The 24,463-nt window shown below is 45.0% G+C and overlaps 1 protein-coding gene across 2 annotated transcripts in view; it reads left to right on the top strand.

The window, feature by feature from the left end:
* The window catches only part of neurl1b (neuralized E3 ubiquitin protein ligase 1B), a 39,178-nt gene extending 19,962 nt beyond the window's left edge, over positions 1-19,216 (top strand). The window contains exons 2-7 of one of the 2 annotated variants that reach the window (XM_042303530.1): positions 275-546; positions 6,062-6,395; positions 11,834-12,036; positions 13,503-14,088; positions 17,783-17,905; positions 18,387-19,216. In XM_042303530.1, coding sequence (XP_042159464.1) covers positions 275-546; positions 6,062-6,395; positions 11,834-12,036; positions 13,503-14,088; positions 17,783-17,905; positions 18,387-18,595 — 1,727 coding nt within the window. In that variant the 3' untranslated portion in view covers positions 18,596-19,216. The remainder of the gene's footprint in view (positions 1-274; positions 547-6,061; positions 6,396-11,833; positions 12,037-13,502; positions 14,089-17,782; positions 17,906-18,386) is intronic. The other variant, XM_042303531.1, reaches the window with a different exon arrangement.
* The last annotated feature ends 5,247 nt before the right edge of the window (positions 19,217-24,463 follow it).

The following is a 24,463-nucleotide window of genomic DNA, read 5'->3' as shown; positions in this document are numbered from 1 at the left end:
ATGGGTTACAGGCTGTATATGGGTTACAGGCTGTATACTGTATATGGGTTACAGGCTGTATATGGGTTACAGGCTGTATATGGGTTACAGGCTGTATATGGGTTACAGGCTGTATATGGGTTACAGGCTGTATATGGGTTACAGGCTGTATATGGGTTACAGGCTGTATACTGTAAATGGCTTATGGGCTGGTCGACTCAAGGATCATCCGGTAACCATTAACCAATTAACAATCCTTCTCCTCTCTTCTTATTCTGTTATTGCCTCCTCCCAGAAGATGTGACTCTACAGCCCGACCCTGTGGTGAGCAGGCAGTTCTTCACTCTGCACGGTGGCAACGGTGGGGGAGGAGGTGGCGGGGGTTCGGTGGTAGAGAGGCGGACGTCGGCCCCCCCAGTGATCCTCAGTCTGGAGTCACCCAGGTTCCACCCTCAGGCCAAGGGGAAGAACATCAGGCTGGACGGTCAGCTGAGACGAGCTACCAGGAAGAACAGCTTCTGCAACGGAATCACCTTTAGCCAACGACCTGTTAGACTCTATCAGAAGGTAAGAGCCTGACCCAGATATACCCTGACCCAGATATACCCTGACCCTGATATACCCTGACCCTAACATACCCTGACCCTAATATACCCTGACCCTGATATATACCCTGACCCTGATATACCCTGACCCTAACATACCCTAACACTAACCCTAACACACCTTGACCCTAACATACCCTGACCCTGATATACCCTGACCCTAACATACCCTGACCCTAATATACCCTGACCCTAACATACCCTGACCCTAACATACCCTGATCCTAACATACCCTAACATACCCTGACCCTAACATACCCTAACATACCCTGACCCTGATATACCCTGACCCTAACATACCCTGACCCTAACATACCCTGACCCTAACATACCCTAACACACCCTAACTCGGGCCAGGGTTAGGCAACTATATTAGCCATGGGATGATTTTTGTCGGAGTGGATGGTCAGACGGAACATAATTATAAGGATTTATTTTATTTTAAAATAACAATATTTTCATACCTTGATTACATTGAGAGAAAAAAAACACATCTATTTTTGTTATTTGTGGGAATTTCCTAAATTATACTCATTTGGGGACCCCCCAAAAAATCCAGTCGCCGATCCCTGCCCCAACGCTAACATTTAGCCAAAGACCTGTTAGACTATGAAAAGGTAAGACCCCTCTCTGTCTCTCCCCAACTCTAACCCTGATATCTGTCTCTCCCCAACTCTAACCCTGATATCTTCTTATGGCCAGTTGGGACGGTAGCGTCCCACCTGGACAACATCCGGTGAAATTGCAGAGCTCGAAATTCCAAAATACCAAATTCAAATATTTAACATTCTTGAAAATACAAATGTTATACATCAAAATAAAGCTTAACTTCTTGTTAATCGAGCCGCTGTGTCAGATTTCAAAAAGGCTTTATGGCGAAAGCACACCATGCGATTATCTGAGGACAGCGCCCCGTATACAATCACATGAAAAACATATTTCAACCAGGCAGGTGCAGTACAAAAGTCAGAAATAGCGATATAATTAATGCCTTACCTTTGATGATCTTCTTCTGTTGGCACTCCAAAATGTCCCAGAAACATCACAAATGGTCCTTTTGTTCGATAATGTCCTTTATTTATGTGGCGCGTTTGATTCAGAAATACACCGGTTCCAACATGCCTACAAAGTATCTACTAAGTAACCTGTAAACTTGTCCAAACATTTCAAACAACGTTTCTAATCCAACCTTGGCTACCCTGAAACGTAAATAAATCGATAACACTTATGAGGGAATAAACTGTTTCTAATACCGGATAAAAACAACATGAAGCACGTTCCAGTTCACGCGCATCAAAACAGTAGAGTCCAGCTGGAGTGACACTTAGAATGAATAGGACTACTTCTAGGACTACTTCTCAAAAGAAAAACATCGAACAATTTCTAAAGACTAGTAGAAAAAGGAAGGGAAGCGCTACTAAGGTAAAACAATAGTACATTTTGGTAGACAGAAGGTGCTCTTTGGTAAAAGGGGTGAATTGGTCATCAAAAAGAAAGGAGGACCAAGGCACTCTTCATATAATTAATTAAAATGCCTTTATTTGTATGGCATGTTCAATAGAAACAACGTTTTTAAAATCCGACGACTGTTGACATCTAGTGGAAGCCATGGGAACTGCAACCTGGTTCCTAATAATAAGGATGTCCCATAGAAACCTATTGGAAAATCTTATGACCTCAATTTGTTTTCCCCTGAATGGTTTGTCCTCGGGGTTTCGCCTGCCATATCAGTTCTGTTATACTCACAGACATTATTTAGAAAAGTTTAGAGTGTTTTCTATCCAAATCTACCAATTATATGAATATCCTAGCTTCTGGGCCTGAGTAACAGGCAGTTTACTTTGGGCACGCATTTCATCCAGAGGTGAAAATACTGCCCCCTACCCAAGAGAGGATATACCATAACCCTGATATACCCTAACCTTAGTCCTGATATACCATAACCTTGATAAACCCTAACCTTGATAAACCCTAACCCTGATATACCCTAACCCTGATATACCCTAACCCTGATATACCCTAACCCTAGTCCTGATATACCATAACCCTGATAAACCCTAACCCTGATAAACCCTAACCCTGATATACCCTAACCCTGATATACCCTAACCCTGATATACCCTAACCCTAACCCTGATATACCCTAACCCTGATATACCCTAACCCTGATATACCCTAGCCCTGATATACCCTAACCCTGATATACCCTAACCCTGATATACCCTAACCCTGATATACCCTAACCCTGATATACCCTAACCCTGATATACCCTAACCCTGATATACCCTAGCCCTGATATACCCTAACCCTGATATACCATAACCCTGATATAACCTAACCCTAACCCTGATATTCCCTAACCCTGATATTCCCAAACCCCCTGATATACCCTGGCATCCTGTCTGGATATAGACATCTCTGTCATCCTGTCATCTCTGTCTGGATACATCTCCATCTAACATCTCTGTCATCTCTATCATCTCTGTCTGATATTCCCAAACCCTGATATACCCTAACCCTGATATACCATAACCCTGATATAACCTAATCCTAACCCTGATATTCCCTAACCCTGATATTCCCTAACCCTGATATTCCCTAACCCTGATATTCCCTAACCCTGATATACCATAACCCTGATATACCCTAAACCTGATATACCCTAACCCTGATATATCCTAACCCTGATATATCCTAACCCTGATATACCATAACCCTGATATCTGGCATCTCTGTCTGGAGACATCTCTGTCATCTCTATCTGGAGACATCTCTGTCATCTCTGTCATCTCTGTCTGGAGACATCTCTGTCATCTCTGCCTGGAGACATCTCTGTCATCTCTATCATCTCTGTCTGGAGACATCTCTGTCATCTCTGTCTGGAGACATCTCTGTCATCTCTGTCTGGAGACATCTCTGTCATCTCTATCATCTCTGTCTTTCTCCTTCATGTCACTGTTAATTTTGATCTCTCTCTCTGGGTCCGTAATGGGTCTGCGACCAAACGACCACCCTTCATCACTGTCAAACACTCCCTAAAACACTTCTGCGAGCAGGCCTTTCTAATCGACCTGGCCCGGGTATCCTGGAATGACATTGACCTCATCCCATCAGTAGAGGATGCCTGGTTATTCTTTAAAAGTGCCCTCCTCACCATCTTAAATAAGCATGCCCCATTCAAAAAAAATGGAACTGTGAACAGATATAGCCCTTGGCTCACTCCAGACCTGTCTGCCCTTGACCAGCACAAAAACATCCTGTGGCGTTCTGAATTAGCATCGAATAGCCCCCGTGATATGCAACTTTCAGGGAAGTTAGGAACAAATATACACAGGCAGTTGTGTAAGGATAGCTTTATGAAACAGAAATTTGCATCCTATATCACAAACTCAACAAAAGTTCTGGGACACTGGAAAGTCCATGGAGAATAAGAGCACCTCCTCCCAGCTGCCCACTGCTCTGAGGCTAGGAAACACTGTTACCACCGATAAATCCACAATTATTGAGAATTTCAATAAGCATTTCTCTACGGCTGGCCATGCTTTCCACCTGGCTACCCCTACACTGGTCAACTGCCCGGCACCCTCCACAGCAACCCGCCAAAGCCCCCACCATTTCTCCTTCACCCAGATCCAGATAGCTGATGTTCGGAAAGAGCTGCAAAATCTGGTCCCCTAAAAATCAGCCGGGCTGGACCCTCTCTTTCTAAAATGATCTGCTGAAATTGTTGCAACCCATATTACTAGCCTGTTCAACCTGTCTTTCGTATCGTCTGAGATTCCCAAAGATTGGTAAGCTGCCGCGGTCGTCCCCCTCTTCAAAGGGGGAGACACTCTAGACCCAAACTGCTACAGACCTATATCTATCCTACCCTGTCTTTCTAAGGTCTTCGAAAGCCAAGTTAATTAACAAACAGATTACCGACCATTTCGAATCCCAGCGTACCTTCTCCGTTATGCAATCTGGTTTCCGAGCTGGTCATGGGTGCACCTCAACCACGCTCAAGGTTCTAAACGATATCATAACCGCCATCGATAAGAGACATTACTGTGCAGCCGTCTTCATCGACCTGGCCAAGGCTTTCGACTCTGTCAATCACCACATTCTTATTGGCAGACTCGACAGCCTTGGTTTTTCAAATGATTGCCTCGCCTGGTTCACCAACTACTTCTCTGATAATGTTCAGTGTGTCAAATCGGAGGGCCTGTTGTCCAGACCTCTGGCGGTCTCTATGGGGGTGCCACAGGTTTCAATTCTCGGGCCGACTCTCTTCTCTGTATACATCAATGATGTCGCTCTTGCTGCGGGTGATTCTCTGATCCACCTCTATGCAGACGATACCATTCTGTATACTTCTGGCCCCTCTTTGGACACTGTGTTAACAACCCTCCAGACGAGCTTCAATGCCATTACAACTCTCCTTCCGTGGCCTCCAACTGCTCTTAAATGCAAGTAAAACTAAATGTATGCTATTCAATCAATCACTGCCCGCACCGGCCCGCCCGTCCGGCATCACTACTCTGGATGGCTCTGACTTAGAATACGTGGACAACTACAAATACCTAGGTGTCTGACTAGACTGTAAACTCTCCTTCCAGACTCACAGTAAGCATCTCCAATCAAAAATTAAATCTAGAATCGTCTTCCTATACCGCAACAAAGCACCCTTCACTCATGCTGCCAAACATACCCTCGTAAAACTGACCATCCTACCGATCCTCGACTTCGGCGATGTCATCTATACAATAGCCTCCAACACTCTACTCAGCATATTGGATGCAGTCTATCACAGTGCCATCTGTTTTGTCAACAAAGCCCCATATACTACCCACCACTGCGACCTGTACTGCGACCTGTACGCTCTTGTTGGCTGGCCCTCGCTTCTTACTCGTTGCCAAACCCACTGGCTACAGATTATCTACAAGTCTCTGCTAGGTAAAGCCCCCTACTACCCACCACTGCGACCTGTGCTTTAAGCATCAGCTGTCAGAGCAGCTCACAGATCACTGCACCTGTACATAGCCCATCTGTAAACAGCCCATCTATCTACCTCATCCCCATACTGTATTTATTTATTTATCTTGCTCCTTTGCACCCCAGTATCTCTACTTGTACATTCATCTTCTGCACATCTACCATTCCAGTGTTTAATTGCTATATTGTAATTACTTCGCCACCATGGCCTATTTATTGCCTTAACTCCCTCATCTTACCTCATTTGCACTCACTGTATATAGACGTTTTTGTTTTCTTTAGTTCTACTGTATTATTGACTGTATGTTTTGTTTATTCCATGTGTTACTCTGTGTTGTTGTATGTGTGGAATTGCTATGCTTTATCTTGGCCAGGTCGCAGTTGTAAATGAGAACTTGTTCTCAACTAGCCTACCTGGTTAAATAAAGGTGAAATAAATAAAAATGAATAAAAACCTTCCTGTATGAAAAGCACAGAGTTACAATCCCCACTCCTTCCCAGGTTCGTCTGCGTCTGTCTGGTGTACACAACGGCTGGAGTGGTGCTCTGCGGTTCGGTTTCACCAGTCTGGACCCGAGCGAGCTCAACTCCTCCAACATCCCCAAGTATGCCTGTCCGGACCTGGTGACGCGGCCGGGTTACTGGGCCAAAGCCCTGCCGGAACGCCTGGCGATCCGCAACAACGTCCTGTCCTTCTGGGCCGACAGACACGGCCGTGTGTTCTACAGTATCAACGAGGAGGAACCCATCCTCTTCCACTGTGGTCTGAGTATAGGATGTCCGCTCTGGGCCATCATAGACATCTATGGCCTCATCCAGGAGGTTACACTGCTAGGTCAGTCTCTGCCTTGTTAAATAGTCTTTTCTGTCTTAGGGTTCCAACAACAGCATCAAAGTCTTGTCAAGTAATTCCTTCCTAACCAAAGGGTTGTACTCTGAGAGTAGCAGCACGATACTACACTGTAGAACAACAAGCCTAGGAGTCAGAGAGAAAGGCAGTTAATGGTAGCCAAACACTTCCCCTCATTAGGACCACAGCATATTCACAGCTGAGTTGAGCTGTTCCCTTGTTGGCCTTTTAAGGGAACAGCTCAACTCAGCTGTGAATGGTTGGCCTTTTAAGGGAACAGCTCAACTCAGCTGTGAATGGTTGGCCTTTTAATTAAGGGTTCTTCTTAGGGATAGGTCGTTCCGTCAACAGGACAGTTGTAAATCATGCAGCGCCTTGTGTCACGATCACAGATTTTAGAGAAACAACAAATGTCGGTACATATACAGTTGAAATCGGAAGTTTAACATACACTTAGGTTGGGAGTCATTAAAACTCGTTTTTCAACCACTCCACAAGTTTCTTGCTAACAAACTATAGTTTTGGAAAGTCGGTTAGGACATCTACTTTGTGCATGACACAAATAATCTTTCCAACGATTGTTTTCAGACTTTACAGATTGTTTCACTTATAATTAGCTGTATCACAATTTCAGTGGGTCAGAAGTTTACATGCACTAAGTTGACTGTGCCTTTAAACGGCAGGGTTGAGGTTGCAGGGTAGCCTAGTGGTTAGAGTGTAGAGGCGGCAGGGTAGCCTACTGGTTAGAGCGTTGGACTAGTAACCGGAATGTTGCAAGTTCAAACCCCCAAGCTGACAAGGTACAAATCTGTCGTTCTGCTCCTGAACAGGCAGTTAACCCACTGTTCCTAGGTTATCATTGAAAATAAGAATTTGTTCTTAACTGACTTGCCTAGTTAAATAAAAATTAAAACAGCTTGGAAAATACCAGAAAATAATATCATGGCCCTAGAAGCTAATTTCATAAATTCACCTCTGAAGGTGAAATGTGTACTTACATTCTGAAATCTGGCTCTGATTTATCATCCAAAGGGTCCCAGAGATAACATGAAGTGTCGTTGTGTTAGATAAAATCCTTTTTCATATCCTAAAAAGGTCCATAAAACATGCACGATCGATTTTGTACTTCCACTCGTTCATTTAGCAAAGAAAGGAATCTCTGAAAATCTCACATTAAACGTTGTTTCAACCAATCAAATCACATTCATATCTATTCCTCAGAGATCCTAGAATGTAACCAGACTTCACTATTTAATTAGAAGTGTAGTATATCCTATAGGACACCATATCAGAGATCCTAGAAGGTAACCAGACTTCACTATATCATTAGAGGTGTAGTATATCCTATAGGACACCATATCAGAGATCCTATAATGTAACCAGACTTCACTATATCATTAGAGGTGTAGTATATCCTATAGGACACCATATTTGGTCAGAGAGCGACGCCTTCATAGCACGCCAATGTTGCGGGAGGTCTTCACTTGAACGACTCTAACTTTGTCAAATAAGCACCAATCGGGGTCAAGCAAAGATAGCTAGATAACCAATGAGCTGGGCTTAACGGGAGTATCCGTAAACCCTGTATCTGTCGTAAAATGTAGATGCTAACCTTTTGTGACAGCATGCCTTTTCCTTTTGGACTAAAATGATACGAATATTCAGAGTTATGAAGTTATGAAAACTGGTTGTTTTGCAAATGTTGAACTTATAATATGTCTACTAATACTGGAAAAGCTGAATCAAAGTCCAAGTATATTTATTAGATTTGACGATATTCTTTCAGAAAAATTTAATATGAATGCAAATGTCTACTTCATGATTTGCCCAAATGTACCTGGGTGACTTCACACAAAATGTCATGTAGTTCGCTCATACTTTACGTTATGTGTCTGAAACTTTGCACATACACTGCTGCCCTCTTGTGGACACCATCGGAACTACAACCAGAGTGATGGCTAGACCTGGGACCTTGCTGTTGCATTTTAAAGATGCTGGTAGAACAAAGAAAAACAGTAGTTTATTTCTTTGTGCTATCTTCTCCCAGATCTATTGTGTTATATTCAATTCACATTTCCACAAATTTCAAAGTGTTTCCTTTCAAATGGTACCAAGAAAATGCATATCCTTGCTTCAGGGCCTAAGATACAGGCAGTTAGATTTGGGTATGTAACTTTAGGCTAAAATTGAGGAGAAAAAAAGGGGCTATCCCTAAGGGCTTGTAAAGTAAGCATTTCACTGTAAGGTCTACACTTGTATTCGGCACATGTGACAAATAAAGTTTGATTGGTCTAGCACTACCCGCTGTAGCGTCTTCCCAAACAGTTTCCATACCAGGCGGTGACGCAGCCAGTCAAGATGCTCTCAATGGTGCAGCTGTAGAACTTTGAGGATCTGAGGGCCCCGTGCCAAATCTGTTCAACCCCCTTAGTGGGGAAGAGGCACTACCACGCCCTCTTCACAACTGGGTTGGTGTGTGTGGACCATGATAGATCCTTAGTGATGTGGAAACTGAGGAACTTGAAGATCTACATCCGCTCCACTGCAGTTCCATGGATGTGGATGGGGACGTGCTTGCCCCTCCGTTTCCTCTAGTTCCTCTAGTCCACGATCAGCTCCTTGGTCTTGTTGACGTTGAGGGAGAGGTTGCTGTCCTGGCAGTGTGGTGTAGGGTCTCTGACCTCCTCCCTATAGGTTGTCTCATCGTTGTCTGTGATCAGTCCAACCAGTGTCTCCTCTCTCTCTCTCTCTCTCTCTCTCTCTCTCTCTCTCTCTTTCTCTCTTTCTCTCTTTCTCTCTTTCTCTCTCTCTTTCTCTGTCTCTGTCTCTGTCTCTGTCTCTGTCTCTGTCTCTGTCTCTCTCTCTCTCTCTCTCTCTCTCTGTGTGTGTGTTAATCATTGGTCTGACCATGTTTGGTAAAGGCTGCTGGTGCTGGGAGCAGTCTACTCAGTGAGGCGCCTCAGCTCTCTGCTTGCTGCTCCAGCAACAGACCTGGGTTCAAATACTATTTGAGATCTTTCAAACAGCTTTAGCGTTTGCTCTAGTCTGCCTAAAGTACCATATGTGCGGGGTTTTAATTCTTGAGACTATTCTATTGGTAACATTGCAATAGGCAAACTCAATCTAGTCCAGATAAAGTATTTGAAATGATTTCAAATAGTATTTAAACCCTGATTTCTATAGTATCACTGGAAATAGTCATCACCCTCACACAGTCACCTTCAGCCCAGACACAGTCATCACCCTCACACAGTCACCTTCAGCCAAGACACAGTCATCACCCTCACAGAGTCACCTTCAGCCAAGACACAGTCATCACCCTCACACAGTCACCTTCAGCCAAGACACAGTCATCACCCTCACACAGTCACCTTCAGCCAAGACACAGTCATCACCCTCACACAGTCACCTTCAGCCAAGACACAGTCATCACCCTCACACAGTCACCTTCAGCCAAGACACAGTCATCACCCTCACAGAGTCACCTTCAGCCAAGACACAGTCATCACCCTCACACAGTCACCTTCAGCCAAGACACAGTCATCACCCTCACAGAGTCACCTTCAGCCAAGACACAGTCATCACCCTCACACAGTCACCTTCAGCCAAGACACAGTCATCACCCTCACAGAGTCACCTTCAGCCAAGACACAGTCATCACCCTCACACAGTCACCTTCAGCCAAGACACAGTCATCACCCTCACACAGTCACCTTCAACCAAGACACAGTCATCACCCTCACACAGTCACCTTCAGCCAAGACACAGTCACCTTCAGCCAAGACAGATTGTTATATAAACTGATAATGTCTAGGACAGATTGTTATATAAACTGATAATGTCTAGGACAGATTGTTATATAAACTGATAATGTCTAGGACAGATTGTTATATAAACTGATAATGTCTGGGACAGATTGTTATATAAACTGATAATGTCTGGGACAGATTGTTATATAAACTGATAATGTCTGGGACAGTTTGTTATATAAACTGATAATGTCTGGGACAGTTTGTGTAAAAAAAACGATAATGTCTGGGACAGATTGTTATATAAACTGATAATGTCTGGGACAGTTTGTGTAAAAAAAACGATAATGTCTGGGACAGTTCAGCTGTGCTTCCAATTCTAATGAAGTCTACTTCCTCACATCAGCAGTGCAGATAGGAACCGAGTGAGACGGTTATATTAGACGGCTTCGCTTCAATAATTTAAGCCTTTAAGTGGCTCAAAGAACAAACATTCTGGGTTCACTGAAATACAGGATCTTTCTCAGCAGTGTCACGCTGCTAGACAGGCTGGGGGCTGGGCTGGGGGGCTGGGGCTGGACTGGGGGCTGGACTGGGGGCTGGACTGGGGGCTGGACTGGGGGCTGGACTGGGCTGGGCTGGACGCTGAACTGGGGGCTGGGCTGGGCTGGGCTGGGGGCTGGGCTGGGGGCTGGACTGGGGGCTGGACTGGGGGCTGGGCTGGGCTGGGGGCTGGGCTGGGGGCTGGACTGGACTGGGGGCTGGGCTGGGGGCTGGGCTGGGGTCTGGATTGGGGTCTGGACTGGGGGCTGGGCTGGGGGCTGGGCTGGGGTCTGGGATGGGCTGCGGGCTGGGCTGGACTGGGGGCTGGGCTGGGGTCTGGATTGGGGTCTGGACTGGGGTCTGGACTGGGGGCTGGGCTGGGCTGGGGGCTGGGCTGGGCTGGGCTGGGCTGGGGGCTGGGGGCTGGGCTGGGCTGGGCTGGGGGCTGGGGGCTGGGGGCTGGGCTGGGCTGGGCTGGACTGGGGGCTGGGCTGGGGGCTGGGCTGGGCTGGGCTGGGCTGGGCTGGGCTGGGCTGGGGGCTGGGGTCTGGGCTGGGCTGGGCTGGGCTGGGGGCTGGGGGCTGGGCTGGGCTGGGCTGGACTGGGGGCTGGGCTGGGGGCTGGGCTGGGTTCTGGGCTGGGGTCTGGGCTGGGGTCTGGGCTGGGGTCTAGGCTGGGTTCTGGGTTTGAGGCTACATAAGGAATAGTTCTCAGAACATACCAGACCATCTCCCTCACCTCTGCTATTTTCCCTCTAAAGTATGTTTGCATAGGAGTTCCTTCATTTAGAGTAACGTAAAGCAATCTCTATGGGCTTGTTATCTTCAGTCCAGAAATACTTAACATTTGACTATCATTATTCTGCTTTGCTCCAGAAGGAACAATGTTTCTAGTGAATGAGTAGTCTCTTTAATAGAACCTACTGCTCACCTTATCTTGTTCTCCCCCTGTCTCTCTCTCTCTCTATCTCTCCTGCCCCTCTGTCTCCTTCCCCTATCTTTCCCTCCCTCTTCCTCTCTCCCTCTCTCTGTCCCTCTCTCTTCTGTCCCGTGCTCTCCTGCCCCTCTCTCTCCCTCTCCCTCTCTCTCACTCTCCCTGCTTTCCCTCTCCCCTTGCTCTCTCTCCTCCCAGAGAGCAAGTTTGCAGAGAGTGTCGGGTCCAGTTGTCTGTCTGCGGCCCGTCTCAGTGCCTACCTCCCTCAGAGCAGCCACGACTCCGCAAACTACAACAACAACCAGCTAGAGAACAACCAGGCCGCCGAGAAGATGGCCACGTTACAGCTCAACAACAAAGCCACTGCGAAGATGGCCACTGCGAATTACAGCTCAAATTCTGTAAGTTGTTTGTCTATATATTCTGTCTGTATGTGTGTTTATGGTCTATATATTCTGTCTGTATTTGTGTTTATGGTCTATATATTCTGTCTGTATTTGTGTTTATGGTCTATATATTCTGTCTGTATTTGTGTTTATGGTCTATATATTCTGTCTGTATATTGTGTTAATTTACAATATATATTGTGTCTGTATTCGTGTTTATGGTCTATATATATTATTGTGGCAGCATCATGTCACCAGGTCAAATTCCTGGTGCAGGTACAGCACACTACCGTTCAAAAGTTTGAGGTCACTTAGAAATGTCCTTGTTTTTGAAAGAAAAACACTTTTTTTGTCCACTAAAAGAACATCAAATTGATCAGAAATACAGTGTAGACATTGTTAATGTTGTAAATGACTATTGTAGCTGGAAACAACAGATTTTAATGGAATATCTACATAGGTGTACAGAGGTCCATTATCAGCTACCATCACTCCTGTGTTCCAATGGCACGTTGTGTTAGCTAATCCAAGTTTATCATTTTAAAAGGCTAATTGATCATTAGAAAACCCGTTTGTAATTATGTTAGCACGGCTGAAAACTGTTGTCCTGATTGAAGAAGCAATAAAACTGGCCTTTAGACTAGTTGAGTATCTGGAGCATCAGAATTTGTGGGTTCGATGTCAGGCTCAAAATGGCCAGAAACAAAGGACTTTCTTCTGAAACTCGTCAGTCTCTTCTTGTTCTGAGAAATGAAGGCTATTCCATGTGAGAAATTCAAGTACAACGCTGTGTACTTCTCCCTTCACAGAACAGCACAAACTGTCTCTAACCAGAATAGAAAGAGGAGTGGGAGGCCCCGGTGCACAACTGAGCAAGAGGACAAGTGCATTAGAGTGTGTGGTTTGAGAAACAGACACCTCACAAGTCCTCAACTGGCAGCGTCATTAAAAAGTACCCTCAAACACCAGTCTCAACGTCAACAGTGAAGAGACAACTCTGGGATGCTGGCCTTCTAGGCAGAGTTGTAAAGAAAAAGCCATATCTCAGACTGGCCAATAAAAAGTAAAGATTAAGATGGGCAAAAGAACACAGACACTGGACAGAGAAACTCTGCTTATTGTTGAACCATTGACATGTTCTAGGAGCCATTTTGAGACCTGAATGAGCTGCTGGAAGGTACTGCAGGAACATCTGCTATTGACATGTTCTAGGGGCCATTTTGAGACCTGAAGGAGCTGCTGGAAGGTACTGCAGGAACATCTGCCATTGACATGTTCTAGGGGCCATTTTGAGACCTGAATGAGCTGCTAATGTTGTCATTGTCTACACTGTATTTCTGATCAATTTGATGTTATTTTATTGGACAAAAAATGTGCTTTTTTTTTTTAAAACAAGGACATTTCTAAGTGACCCCAAACTTTGAACGGTCGTGTAAATGTACCTGGGGAATAAATGCGTTTTGGATTCTGACACCTTACAGCTCAACAACTACAGCCAGATGATCCCCTGTTGTACCACATCTTCCTCCTCCATAACATCATCATCATCCGTCCCATTCTCCACCCCCCGGTTGGTCCGAGCTGGGCTCCCCTCGCCGCTCGACACCGACCTCCACTTCCATCCAGTCCGTGGCCCGGACGTCATCCTGTCAGCTGACCGCTCTGCAGCGTGTATCCACTTCCTTGAGTCTTCGAGGACTCTGGTGTTCTCAGATCGCCCCCTAAGGGTCAGGGAGACGCTCTACGTCGAGGTCGGTCATCTCGGCCTGCCCTACTTCGGGGCGCTCCTTTTCGGACTGACCTCCTGCGATCCGGGGTCCCTCCATGCTGGGGAACTTCCTGCCGACCCAGAGGTGCTGCTGGACAGGAAGGAGTACTGGGTGGTGTACCGCGGCTTCCCCATGCCCTGCTCCGGGGACGTTCTGTCCTTCAGCCTGACACCCAGCGGTGAGGTGCATCATGGGGTCAACGGGGCGGCCAGAAGGAGGCTGCTGTGTGTCGATTCATCACAGAAACTCTGGGCCTTCTTTACCCTGCATGGAGCGGTCAACAGACTCAGGATACTGGGTAGGTTATTCACATTCACTATAAGAAATGAAAATATAACATTTACATAAGTATTCAGAACCTTTACTCAGTACTTTGTTGAAGCACATTTGTCAGCGATTACAGCCTCGAGTCTTCTTGGGTATGATGCTACAAGCTTGACACACCTGTATTTGGGGAGTTTCTCCCATTCTTCTCTGCAGATCCTCTCAACCTCTGTCAGGTTGGATGGTGAGCGTCGCTGCACAGCTATTTTCAGGTCAATCGGGTTCAAGTCCAGGCTCTGGCTGGGCCACTCAAGGACATTCAGAGACTTGTCCCGAAGCCGCTCCTGCGTTGTCTTGGTTTTGTGCTTCGGGTCGTTATCATGTGCCTTTTACTGAGGAGTGGCTACCGTCTGGCCACTCTACCATAAAGGCCTGATTGGTGGAGTGCTGCAAAGATGGTTGTCCTTCTGGAAGGCTCTCCCATCTCCACAGAGGAACTCTGGAGCTCTCTCAGAGTGACCATCTAGTTCTTGGTCACCTCCTTGACCAAGGCCCTTCTCCCCCGATTGCTCAGTTTGGCTGGGCAGCCAGCTCTAGGAAGAGTCTTGGTGTTTCCAAACTTCTTCAATTTAAGAATGATTGAGGGTGCTGTCTTCTTGGGGACCTTCAATGCTGCAGAAATATTTTGGTACCCTTCCCCAGATCTGTGCCTCGACACAATCATGTCTCGAAGCTTTACGGATAATTCCTTCGACCTCTTGGCTTGGTTTTTGCTGTTACATTCACTCTCATCTGTGGTACCTTATATAGACAGGTGTGTGCCTTTCCAAATCATGTCCAATCAATTGAATTTACCACAGGTGGACTCCAATCAAGTTGGAGAAACATCTCAAGAATGATCATTGGAAACAGGATGCGCCTGAGCTCAATTTTGAGTCTTATAGCAAAGGGTCTGAATATTTATGTAAATAAGGTATTTAAAAAAAAAAGTGTTATAAATTTGTTAAAATTTCTAAAAACCTGTTATTACTGTCATTATGGGGTATTGTGTGTAGATAGATGAGGATTTTTTATTTATTTAATCCATTTTAGAATATATATATATATAACATATGAACGTAACAAAATTTGGAAAAAGTCAAGTTGTCTGAATTCTTCCGAAGGCACTGCATACTATTCCATATAGATACTGTATATAAATACTCATCACAGACACTCTGGGCCTTCTTTACCCTGCATGGAGACATCAACAGACTCAGCCCAGCAATGTTTTCAGTATATCAGCAGAAATCCTATACCATTACTGAATGCTTGTACCATATGGGCTATGTAATGGACAAAGTACTGGTCAGAAAGTGTACCAGTACACAGTAGTCACACCCTCAGCTTCCTGGTTTCCAACAATCCCTTCAGTTCCCAGTTCTTTTTCATTCTTTCCCAGACCCACAGGAATGCTGGTGCGTAGTGATGACGCTCCCATGGTCCTCTCTGTTCCCCTCTGGGTTATTTTAGGATGTGACTTATCTGCTCTCTCCCACCAACTGCTCCCTTATAACCCCCCCCCCCCTCTCTCTCCCTCTTTCTCTCGCTCAGTCAGCCCAGCCGACCACCCAGATAATTACAGCTCCCTAGGGGCTTTATAACACTGTACAAATTACTCCAATAAAACTATTTTCCTTTAAAATGTTTGAAATCTAGCTGTCTGATTACGTAATAATATATCTGATGTAGTGTTGTTAGCTATTGTATGACTTACTGAACAGGTTATTTATGTGATATAATGCCTTACTGTTGTAGTTTTATGGCTATCGCTGTTCGCCATAACAATGTTTATCAGTGATGACCACCTCGTAAACGCTCATCACCCACGATGCAGTTCACCAGTCTGTCATCGCTCTGTATGCTGTCCAGTCGTTTTTTATAGCTGTACTGAGATTAGGTCTCAATTGATAAAGAGATGTAACTCTCTCTTCTAACCAAACTAGGATATAAAACCAGTCTATATTTCTTTCCTTCTCTTGAAAAAAAGAGATTTAATAATCTTGCAAAGTCTAAAGTTGTTAAAGTAGAACGTAACATGTGTTTATGTCACAGAGACAAAGATGACATCATAGTGAGAAACAGAGACATTATAGTGAGAGACAGAGACATTATAGCGAAAGACAGAGACATTATAGTGAGAGACAGAGACATTATAGCGAGAGACAGAGACATTATAGCGAGAGACAGAGACATTATAGCGAGAGACAGAGACATTATAGCGAGAGACAGAGACATTATAGCGAGAGACAGAGGCATTATAGCGAGAGACAGAGACATTATAGCGAGAGACAGAGACATTATAGCGAGAGACAGAGACATTATAGCGAGAGACAGAGACATTATAGTGAGAGACAGAGACATCATAGCGAGAGACAGAGACATTATAGCGAGAGACAGAGACATTATAGCGAGAGACAGAGACATCATAGCGAGAAACAGAGACATTATAGCGAGAGACAGAGACATTATAGCGAGAGACAGAGACATTATAGCGATAGACAGACATTATAGCGAGAGACAGAGACATTATAGCGAGAGACAGAGACATTGTAGCGAGAAACAAAGACATTATAGCGAGAAACAGAGACATTATAGTGAGAGACAGAGACATCATAGCGAGAAACAGAGACATTATAGCGAGAGACAGAGACATTATAGCGAGAAACAGAGACATTATAGCGAGAAACAGAGACATTATAGCGAGAAACAGAGACATTATAGCGAGAGACAGAGACATTATAGCGAGAAACAGAGAAATTATAGCGAGAGACAGAGACATTATAGCGAGAGACAGAGACATTGTAGCGAGAAACAGAGACCATTATAGCGAGAAACAGAGACATTATAGTGAGAGACAGAGACATCATAGCGAGAAACAGAGACATTATAGCGAGAGACAGAGACATTATAGCGAGAAACAGAGACATTATAGCGAGAGACAGAGACATTATAGCGAGAGACAGAGACATCATAGCGAGAAACAGAGACATCATAGCGAGAAACAGAGACATTATAGCGAGAGACAGAGACATTATAGCGAGAGACAGAGACATCATAGCGAGAGACAGAGACATCATAGCGAGAAACAGAGACATCATAGCGAGAAACAGAGACATTATAGCGAGAAACAGAGACATTATAGCGAGAAACAGAGACATTATAGCGAGAAACAGAGACATTATAGCGAGAAACAGAGACATTATAGCGAGAAACAGAGACATTATAGTGAGAGACAGAGACATTATAGCGAGAAACAGAGAAATTATGGCGAGAGACAGAGACATTATAGCGAGAGACAGAGACATTGTAGCGAGAAACAGAGACATTATAGCGAGAGACAGAGACATTATAGCGAGAGACAGAGACATCATAGCGAGAAACAGAGACATTATAGCGAGAGACAGAGACATTATAGCGAGAAACAGAGACATCATAGCGAGAAACAGAGACATTTTTGCGAGAGACAGAGACATTATAGCGAGAGACAGAGACATTATAGCGAGAGACAGAGACATTATAGCGAGAGACAGAGACATTATAGCGAGAGACAGAGACATTATAGCGAGAAACAGACATTATAGCGTGCTTGACATTGAAAGGTAATTTCCCACTGTGGAGCGTGACAAAGCGCGACGGGATTGAATCCCGATGTTTACTGTGTGTGTGTCTCTGTCTCTGTGTTCCAGGCACGCTCCAGTCCAGCCCTTCCTTCCTTTCCTCCCAGACCAGTAGTAGCAGTAGTAGTCCAGACGACAGTGATTCTGACCTGGCCTTCAGCGTCAACAGATCCTCCTCCGAGTCCTCCCTGGGTCAGTTACACGCACGTGACCACACACACATGACTTTGAAGGCTCTATAGTAGCTGTTATAAACTGACTTCATGAAGGCTCTATAGTAGCTGTTATAAACTGACTTCATGAAGGCTCTATAGTAGCTGTTATAAACTGACTTCATGAAGGCTCTATGTAGCTGTTATAAACTGATTTTATGAAGGCTCTATAGTAGCTGTTATAAACTGACTTCATGAAGGCTCTATGTAGCTGTTATAAACTGATTTTATGAAGGCTCTATGTAGCTGTTATAAACTTGCTTTATGAAGGCTCTATGTAGCTGTTATAAACTTGCTTTATGAAGGCTCTATAGTAGCTGTTATAAACTTGCTTTATGAAGGCTCTATAGTAGCTGTTATAAAACTCAACAAGTTGCTGTTCATTTGAAGTAGTAATGTAAAAATGTTTCCCAGGGCCTCCTGTCATTCTAACACCTCTCCTATCTCCATCTCCTCCTCAGTGACGGCCCCCAGCTCCCCTCTCAGCCACCCTGTCTCCCCCACGCTGTCTCCCCCACCCTGTCTCCCCCACGCTGTCTCCCCACCCTGTCTGCCCCAGAGCTGCCTTCTGGTGGTAAGAACGGGGAGTGCACCGTCTGTTTCGACCAGGAAGTGGACACAGTCATCTACACCTGCGGTCACATGTGTCTGTGTAACAACTGTGGGCTAAAGCTGAAGAGACAAGTGAATGCCTGCTGTCCTATCTGCCGCAGGCCCATAAAAGATGTCATCAAGACATACAGACCATGAGAGGACTGGGACATTACTGGGACATTACTGGGACATTACTGCCGCAGGCCCATTAAAGACGTCCCATTAAAGACATCATCAAGACATACAGACCATGATGTCTGGGACATTACTGCAGCAGGCCTATTAAAGACATCATCAAGACATACAGACCATGATGTCTGGGATATTACTGCCGCAGAAATTGTCTAGAGCAGGGATATTCAACTCTGACCCTACGAGATCTGGAGTACTGCTGGTTTCCTGTTCTACGTGATAATTCATTTCACACCTGTCGTCTCAGGTCTATATCAGTCCTTGATTAGAGGGGAATATTTTTTTTTTAAGCAGTAGAACTTGCTTTGAGGTCCAGATGTATATTTGAAGGCTATAGAGACAGACTGGACACCAATTCATCAGGCTCATCAAGGTCATCATTAAGCCTGACCATCCATCAGAGGACAAACTACTGGGACAGGGCTCTGTCTGCACCCCAGAGACGTCTCTTACCAAACTGGACACTCTACACTACGGCAGGTCCATCACGGACCTCCCACATCAAGACATATTGGCCCTGATAGACTGGAACCTCTACACTACGGCAGGTCCATCACGGAGCTCCCACATCAATACATATTGGCCCTGATAGACTGGACACACTGCACTACGCAGGTCCAGGCAGGGCTCCCACATCAAGACATATTGGCCCTGATAGACTGGAACCTCTACACTACGGCAGGTCCATCACGGAGCTCCCACATCAATACATATTGGCCCTGATAGACTGGACACACTGCAGCAGTCAGGCAGGGCCTTGAAAGAGGATAGGCAGGCAGACTCTCTCTCTCTCTCTACCCGAGACTCTCTCTCTCTCCTCTCTCTCTCTCTCTCTCTCTCTCTCTCTCTCTCTCTCTCTCTCTCTCTACCTGAGACTCTCTCTCTCTCTACCTGAGACTCTCTCTCTCTCTACCTGAGACTCTCTCTCTCTCTACCTGAGACTCTCTCTCTCTCTCTACCTGAGACTCTCTCTCTCTCTCCCTGAGACTCTCTCTCTCTCTCTCTACCCGAGACTCTTTCTCTCTCTCTACCTGAGACTCTCTCTCTCTCTCTCCCGAGACTCTCTCTCTCTCTCTACCTGAGACTCTCTCTCTCTCTCTCTCTCTCTCTCTACCTGAGACTCTCTCTCTACCTGAGACTCTCTCTCTCTCTCTACCTGAGACTCTCTCTCTCTCTACCTGAGACTCTTTCTCTCTCTCTACCTGAGACTCTCTCTCTCTCTCTACCCAAGACTCTCTCTCTCTCTCTACCTGAGACTCTCTCTCTCTCTCTCTCTACCTGAGACTCTCTCTCTCTACCTGGACTCTCTCTCTCTCTCTCTCTACCCGAGACTCTCTCTCTCTCTCTACCTGAGACTCTCTCTCTCTCTCTACCTGAGACTCTCTCTCTCTCTACCTGAGACTCTCTCTCTACCCGAGACTCTCTCTCTCTCTCTACCTGAGACTCTCTCTCTCTCTCTACCTGAGACTCTCTCTCTCTCTCTCCTACGAGACTCTCTCTCTCTCTCTACCTGAGACTCTCTCTCTCTCTCTACCTGAGACTCTCTCTCTACCTGAGACTCTCTCTCTCTCTCTCTACTTGAGACTCTCTCTACCATAGCTGAGGGCGGCAGGGCTTTCTTTTCCTGTTTGTCTGCCTGTCACATGGTTTTCTAACTGTGTGGTTTTAACCCTTCACGTGTTGGAAGGACAGCTGAGGGGACTCTTCTGTGAGTCACCACTCTGCCAAATACCTTCTATCTTTGTGCCTTAGACAATGTTTCTCAAATGTCTTCATGTCCAAGTTCTAAATATGATGACAATGCTATTTGTAAATGAAGGTGTAGTGGAATTAATGAAGAAGCACATGGGTCACTGCAGACAGCTCATGTAAAATAAAAAGAGACTGTTTATGTAATGTTTCTAAATGAGAAAAATATATAACCTTACGTTGGCGAATTGTTCAGGGCTTTTTACTATGAAGAGAAAGACGTTTGAACAAGACATGCAGAGTGTTATTAAAGAAACGTGCTGTACAGAGTATACAGATGTCTCCTTATAGTGCACTACGCTGGTCTAAAGTAGCACACTATGTAGGGAATAGGGTTCCATAGGTCCCTGGTCTAAAGTAGCACACTATATAGGGAATAGGGTTCCATAGGTCCCTGGTCTAAAGTAGCACACTATATAGGGAATAGGGTTCCATAGGTCCCTGGTCTAAAGTAGCACACTATATAGGGAATAGGGTTCCATAGGTCCCTGGTCTAAAGTAGCACACTATATAGGGAATAGGGTTCCATAGGTCCCTGGTCTAAAGTAGCACACTATATAGGGAATAGGGTTCCATAGGTCCCTGGTCTAAAGTAGCACACTATATAGGGAATAGGGTGCCGTTTGGAGCACAGGCTTATTCTGTGGTGTGCTAGAATGTAAATGTGATTTCTTGTGTATTCAGGTGTTCTCTCTGGCCCCGTTTATACCTGGTGGTTTGTTCTGATCTCTCTGGCCCCGTTTATACCCGGTGCTTTGTTCTGATCTCTCTGGCCCCGTTTATACCTGGTGGTTTGTTCTGATCTCTCTGGCCCCGTTTATACCTGGTGGTTTGTTCTGATCTCTCTGGCCCCGTTTATACCCGGTGCTTTGTTCTGATCTGCTCTACATTCTGATTGTGCCCATATTTACAGAAATATGTCTACACAAAGTATTAAAAGTGTCTGTTATCCATCCACTGTCTGCATTGTGACCACATTTCCTGGTCCCTTCATTTAGGCAAATTATTTCAAAGCTATCCGTTCAAAATAATATTTATTTATTGACACAAATGTAATCAATCAATGGTGCAACATGTCAACGATTGTAGGGGCCTAGAATATTTATGATTTAAATGTTTTTTCTGTCCAGATCTGTCTACACTTGTACAATATCCAGACACAATGTGTGTCTGACTACCTCTAGAGGTGATCAGGAAGATCTGATCACAATGTGTGTCTGACTACCTCTAGAGGTGATCAGGAAGATCTGATCACAATGTGTGTCTGACAACCTCTAGAGGTGATCAGGAAGATCTGATCACAATGTGTGTCTGACTACCTCTAGAGCAGATCAGGAAGATCTGATCACAATGTGTGTCTGACAACCTCTAGAGGTGATCAGGACGATCTGATCACAATGTGTCCTTTGTTTTGTCTACATCGGTCCAAAAAAGAAATGTGGACAAGATCAGGACAAAGGACGCATGTTAGAACCAGATATAAACAGGGCTTCCGTGAGAGGAAAGAGACGGGATGCGTTTAGTGAATTCACCCCTAGGGGGCAGCCTCTGCATTGAGAAGTGATAACCATCCTAAGTTAAGAGACATCACTTTGTCAATCACAACATTTCACTTGACCTCTTGTATTTTAAAGAACATCGTTTTCCATTCCCGCTGTACCTTTTGTAGAAATCTTAACGACTAAACAAAAACAACAACCAGACGTCATGGTTTCTGCAGAACCAGTTCCTCCACATTTCAGCCTGTCATCCAGAACCTTCCAGCTGACCAGGAAACAACACAACTTTCCAGGTTGAAGCTCACTGGACGCAGTAACAAAAATAAGAAGACTGTATAAAAGGTTTTTAAATGAGGAACATATGTTGGTTTATTTCTCAGGACGTTTCACTATGAAAATACAGTGCCTTCAGAAAGTATTCATACCCCTTGACTTATTCCATGTTTTGTAACAGCCTGAATTCCAAGTTGATTTGAGGCTGGTGAGAGGGGAGGACGGCTCATAATAATGTCTGGAATGGAGCCAACGGAACGGTACCAAACACATGTTAATTACGTTGCAGCATCACAATGAGCCATTAAAGTGCCAGCAGCAATACCTGAGTAGAACAGAGCAGGGGGAGAGTAGCAGAGATGCTGTACAGGTCTGTAGTTAGAGATGCTGTATAGTTGTGTAGGTAGAGATGCTGTGTTGTTGTGTAGGTAGAGATGCTGTATAGGTCTGTAGGTAGAGATGCTGTATAGGTCTGTAGGTAGAGATGCTGTATAGGTCTGTAGGTAGAGATGCTGTATAGGTCTGTAGGTAGAGATGCTGTATAGGTCTATAGGTAGAGATGCTGTATCGGTCTGTAGGTAGAGATGCTGTATTGGTCTGTAGTTAGAGATGCTGTGTAGTTGTGTAGGTAGAGATGCTGTGTTGTTGTGTAGGTAGAGATGCTGTATAGGTCTGTAGATAGAGATGCTGTATAGGTCTGTAGGTAGGGATGCTGTATAGGTCTGTAGGTAGAGATGCTGTATCGGTCTGTAGGTAGAGATGCTGTATAGTTGTGTAGGCAGAGATGCTGTATAGTTGTGTAGATAGAGATGCTGTATAGGTCTGTAGGTAGAGATGCTGTATAGGTCTGTAGGTAGAGATGCTGTATAGGTCTGTAGATAGAGATGCTGTATAGGTCTGTAGGTAGAGATGCTGTATTGGTCTGTAGGCAGAGATGCTGTATCGGTCTGTAGTTAGAGATGCTGTATAGGTCTGTAGGTAGAGATGCTGTATAGGTCTGTAGGTAGAGATGCTGTATCGGTCTGTAGGCAGAGATGCTGTATAGGTCTGTAGGTAGAGATGCTGTGTTGTTGTGTAGGTAGAGATGCTGTATAGGTCTATAGGTAGAGATGCTGTACAGGTCTGTAGTTAGAGATGCTGTATAGGTCTGTAGGTAGAGATGCTGTATCGGTCTGTAGGTAGAGATGCTGTATAGTTGTGTAGGTAGAGATGCTGTGTTGTTGTGTAGGTAGAGATGCTGTATAGGTCTGTAGATAGAGATGCTGTATCGGTCTGTAGGTAGAGATGCTGTATAGGTCTGTAGGCAGAGATGCTGTATAGTTGTGTAGATAGAGATGCTGTATAGGTCTGTAGGCAGAGATGCTGTATAGTTGTGTAGATAGAGATGCTGTATAGGTCTGTAGGTAGAGATGCTGTATAGGTCTGTAGTTAGAGATGCTGTATAGGTCTGTAGGTAGAGATGCTGTATCGGTCTGTAGGTAGAGATGCTGTATCGGTCTGTAGATAGAGATGCTTTATAGTTGTGTAGGCAGAGATGCTGTATAGTTGTGTAGATAGAGATGCTGTATAGGTCTGTAGGTAGAGATGCTGTATAGGTCTGTAGGTAGAGATGCTGTATAGGTCTGTAGATAGAGATGCTCTATAGGTCTGTAGGTAGAGATGCTGTATCGGTCTGTAGGCAGAGATGCTGTATCGGTCTGTAGTTAGAGATGCTGTATAGGTCTGTAGGTAGAGATGCTGTATAGGTCTGTAGGTAGAGATGCTGTATCGGTCTGTAGGCAGAGATGCTGTATAGGTCTGTAGGTAGAGATGCTGTATAGTTGTGTAGGTAGAGATGCTGTATAGGTCTGTAGGTAGAGATGCTGTATAGGTCTGTAGGCAGAGATGCTGTAAAGGTCTGTAGGTAGAGATGCTGTGTTGTTGTGTAGGTAGAGATGCTGTATAGGTCTATAGGTAGAGATGCTGTAGGTCTGTAGTTAGAGATGCTGTATAGGTCTGTAGGTAGAGATGCTGTATCGGTCTGTAGGTAGAGATGCTGTATAGTTGTGTAGGTAGAGATGCTGTGTTGTTGTGTAGGTAGAGATGCTGTATAGGTCTGTAGATAGAGATGCTGTATCGGTCTGTAGGTAGAGATGCTGTATAGGTCTGTAGGTAGAGATGCTGTATAGGTCTGTAGGTAGAGATGCTGTATAGGTCTGTAGGTAGAGATGCTGTATCGGTCTGTAGGTAGA

This window comes from Oncorhynchus tshawytscha, linkage group LG21, assembly GCF_018296145.1.
Source record: "Oncorhynchus tshawytscha isolate Ot180627B linkage group LG21, Otsh_v2.0, whole genome shotgun sequence".
Lineage (NCBI taxonomy): Eukaryota > Metazoa > Chordata > Actinopteri > Salmoniformes > Salmonidae > Oncorhynchus > Oncorhynchus tshawytscha.
The sequence above is the reverse complement of the archived record's forward strand: the minus strand, read 5'-3'. Positions and strand labels throughout refer to the sequence as shown.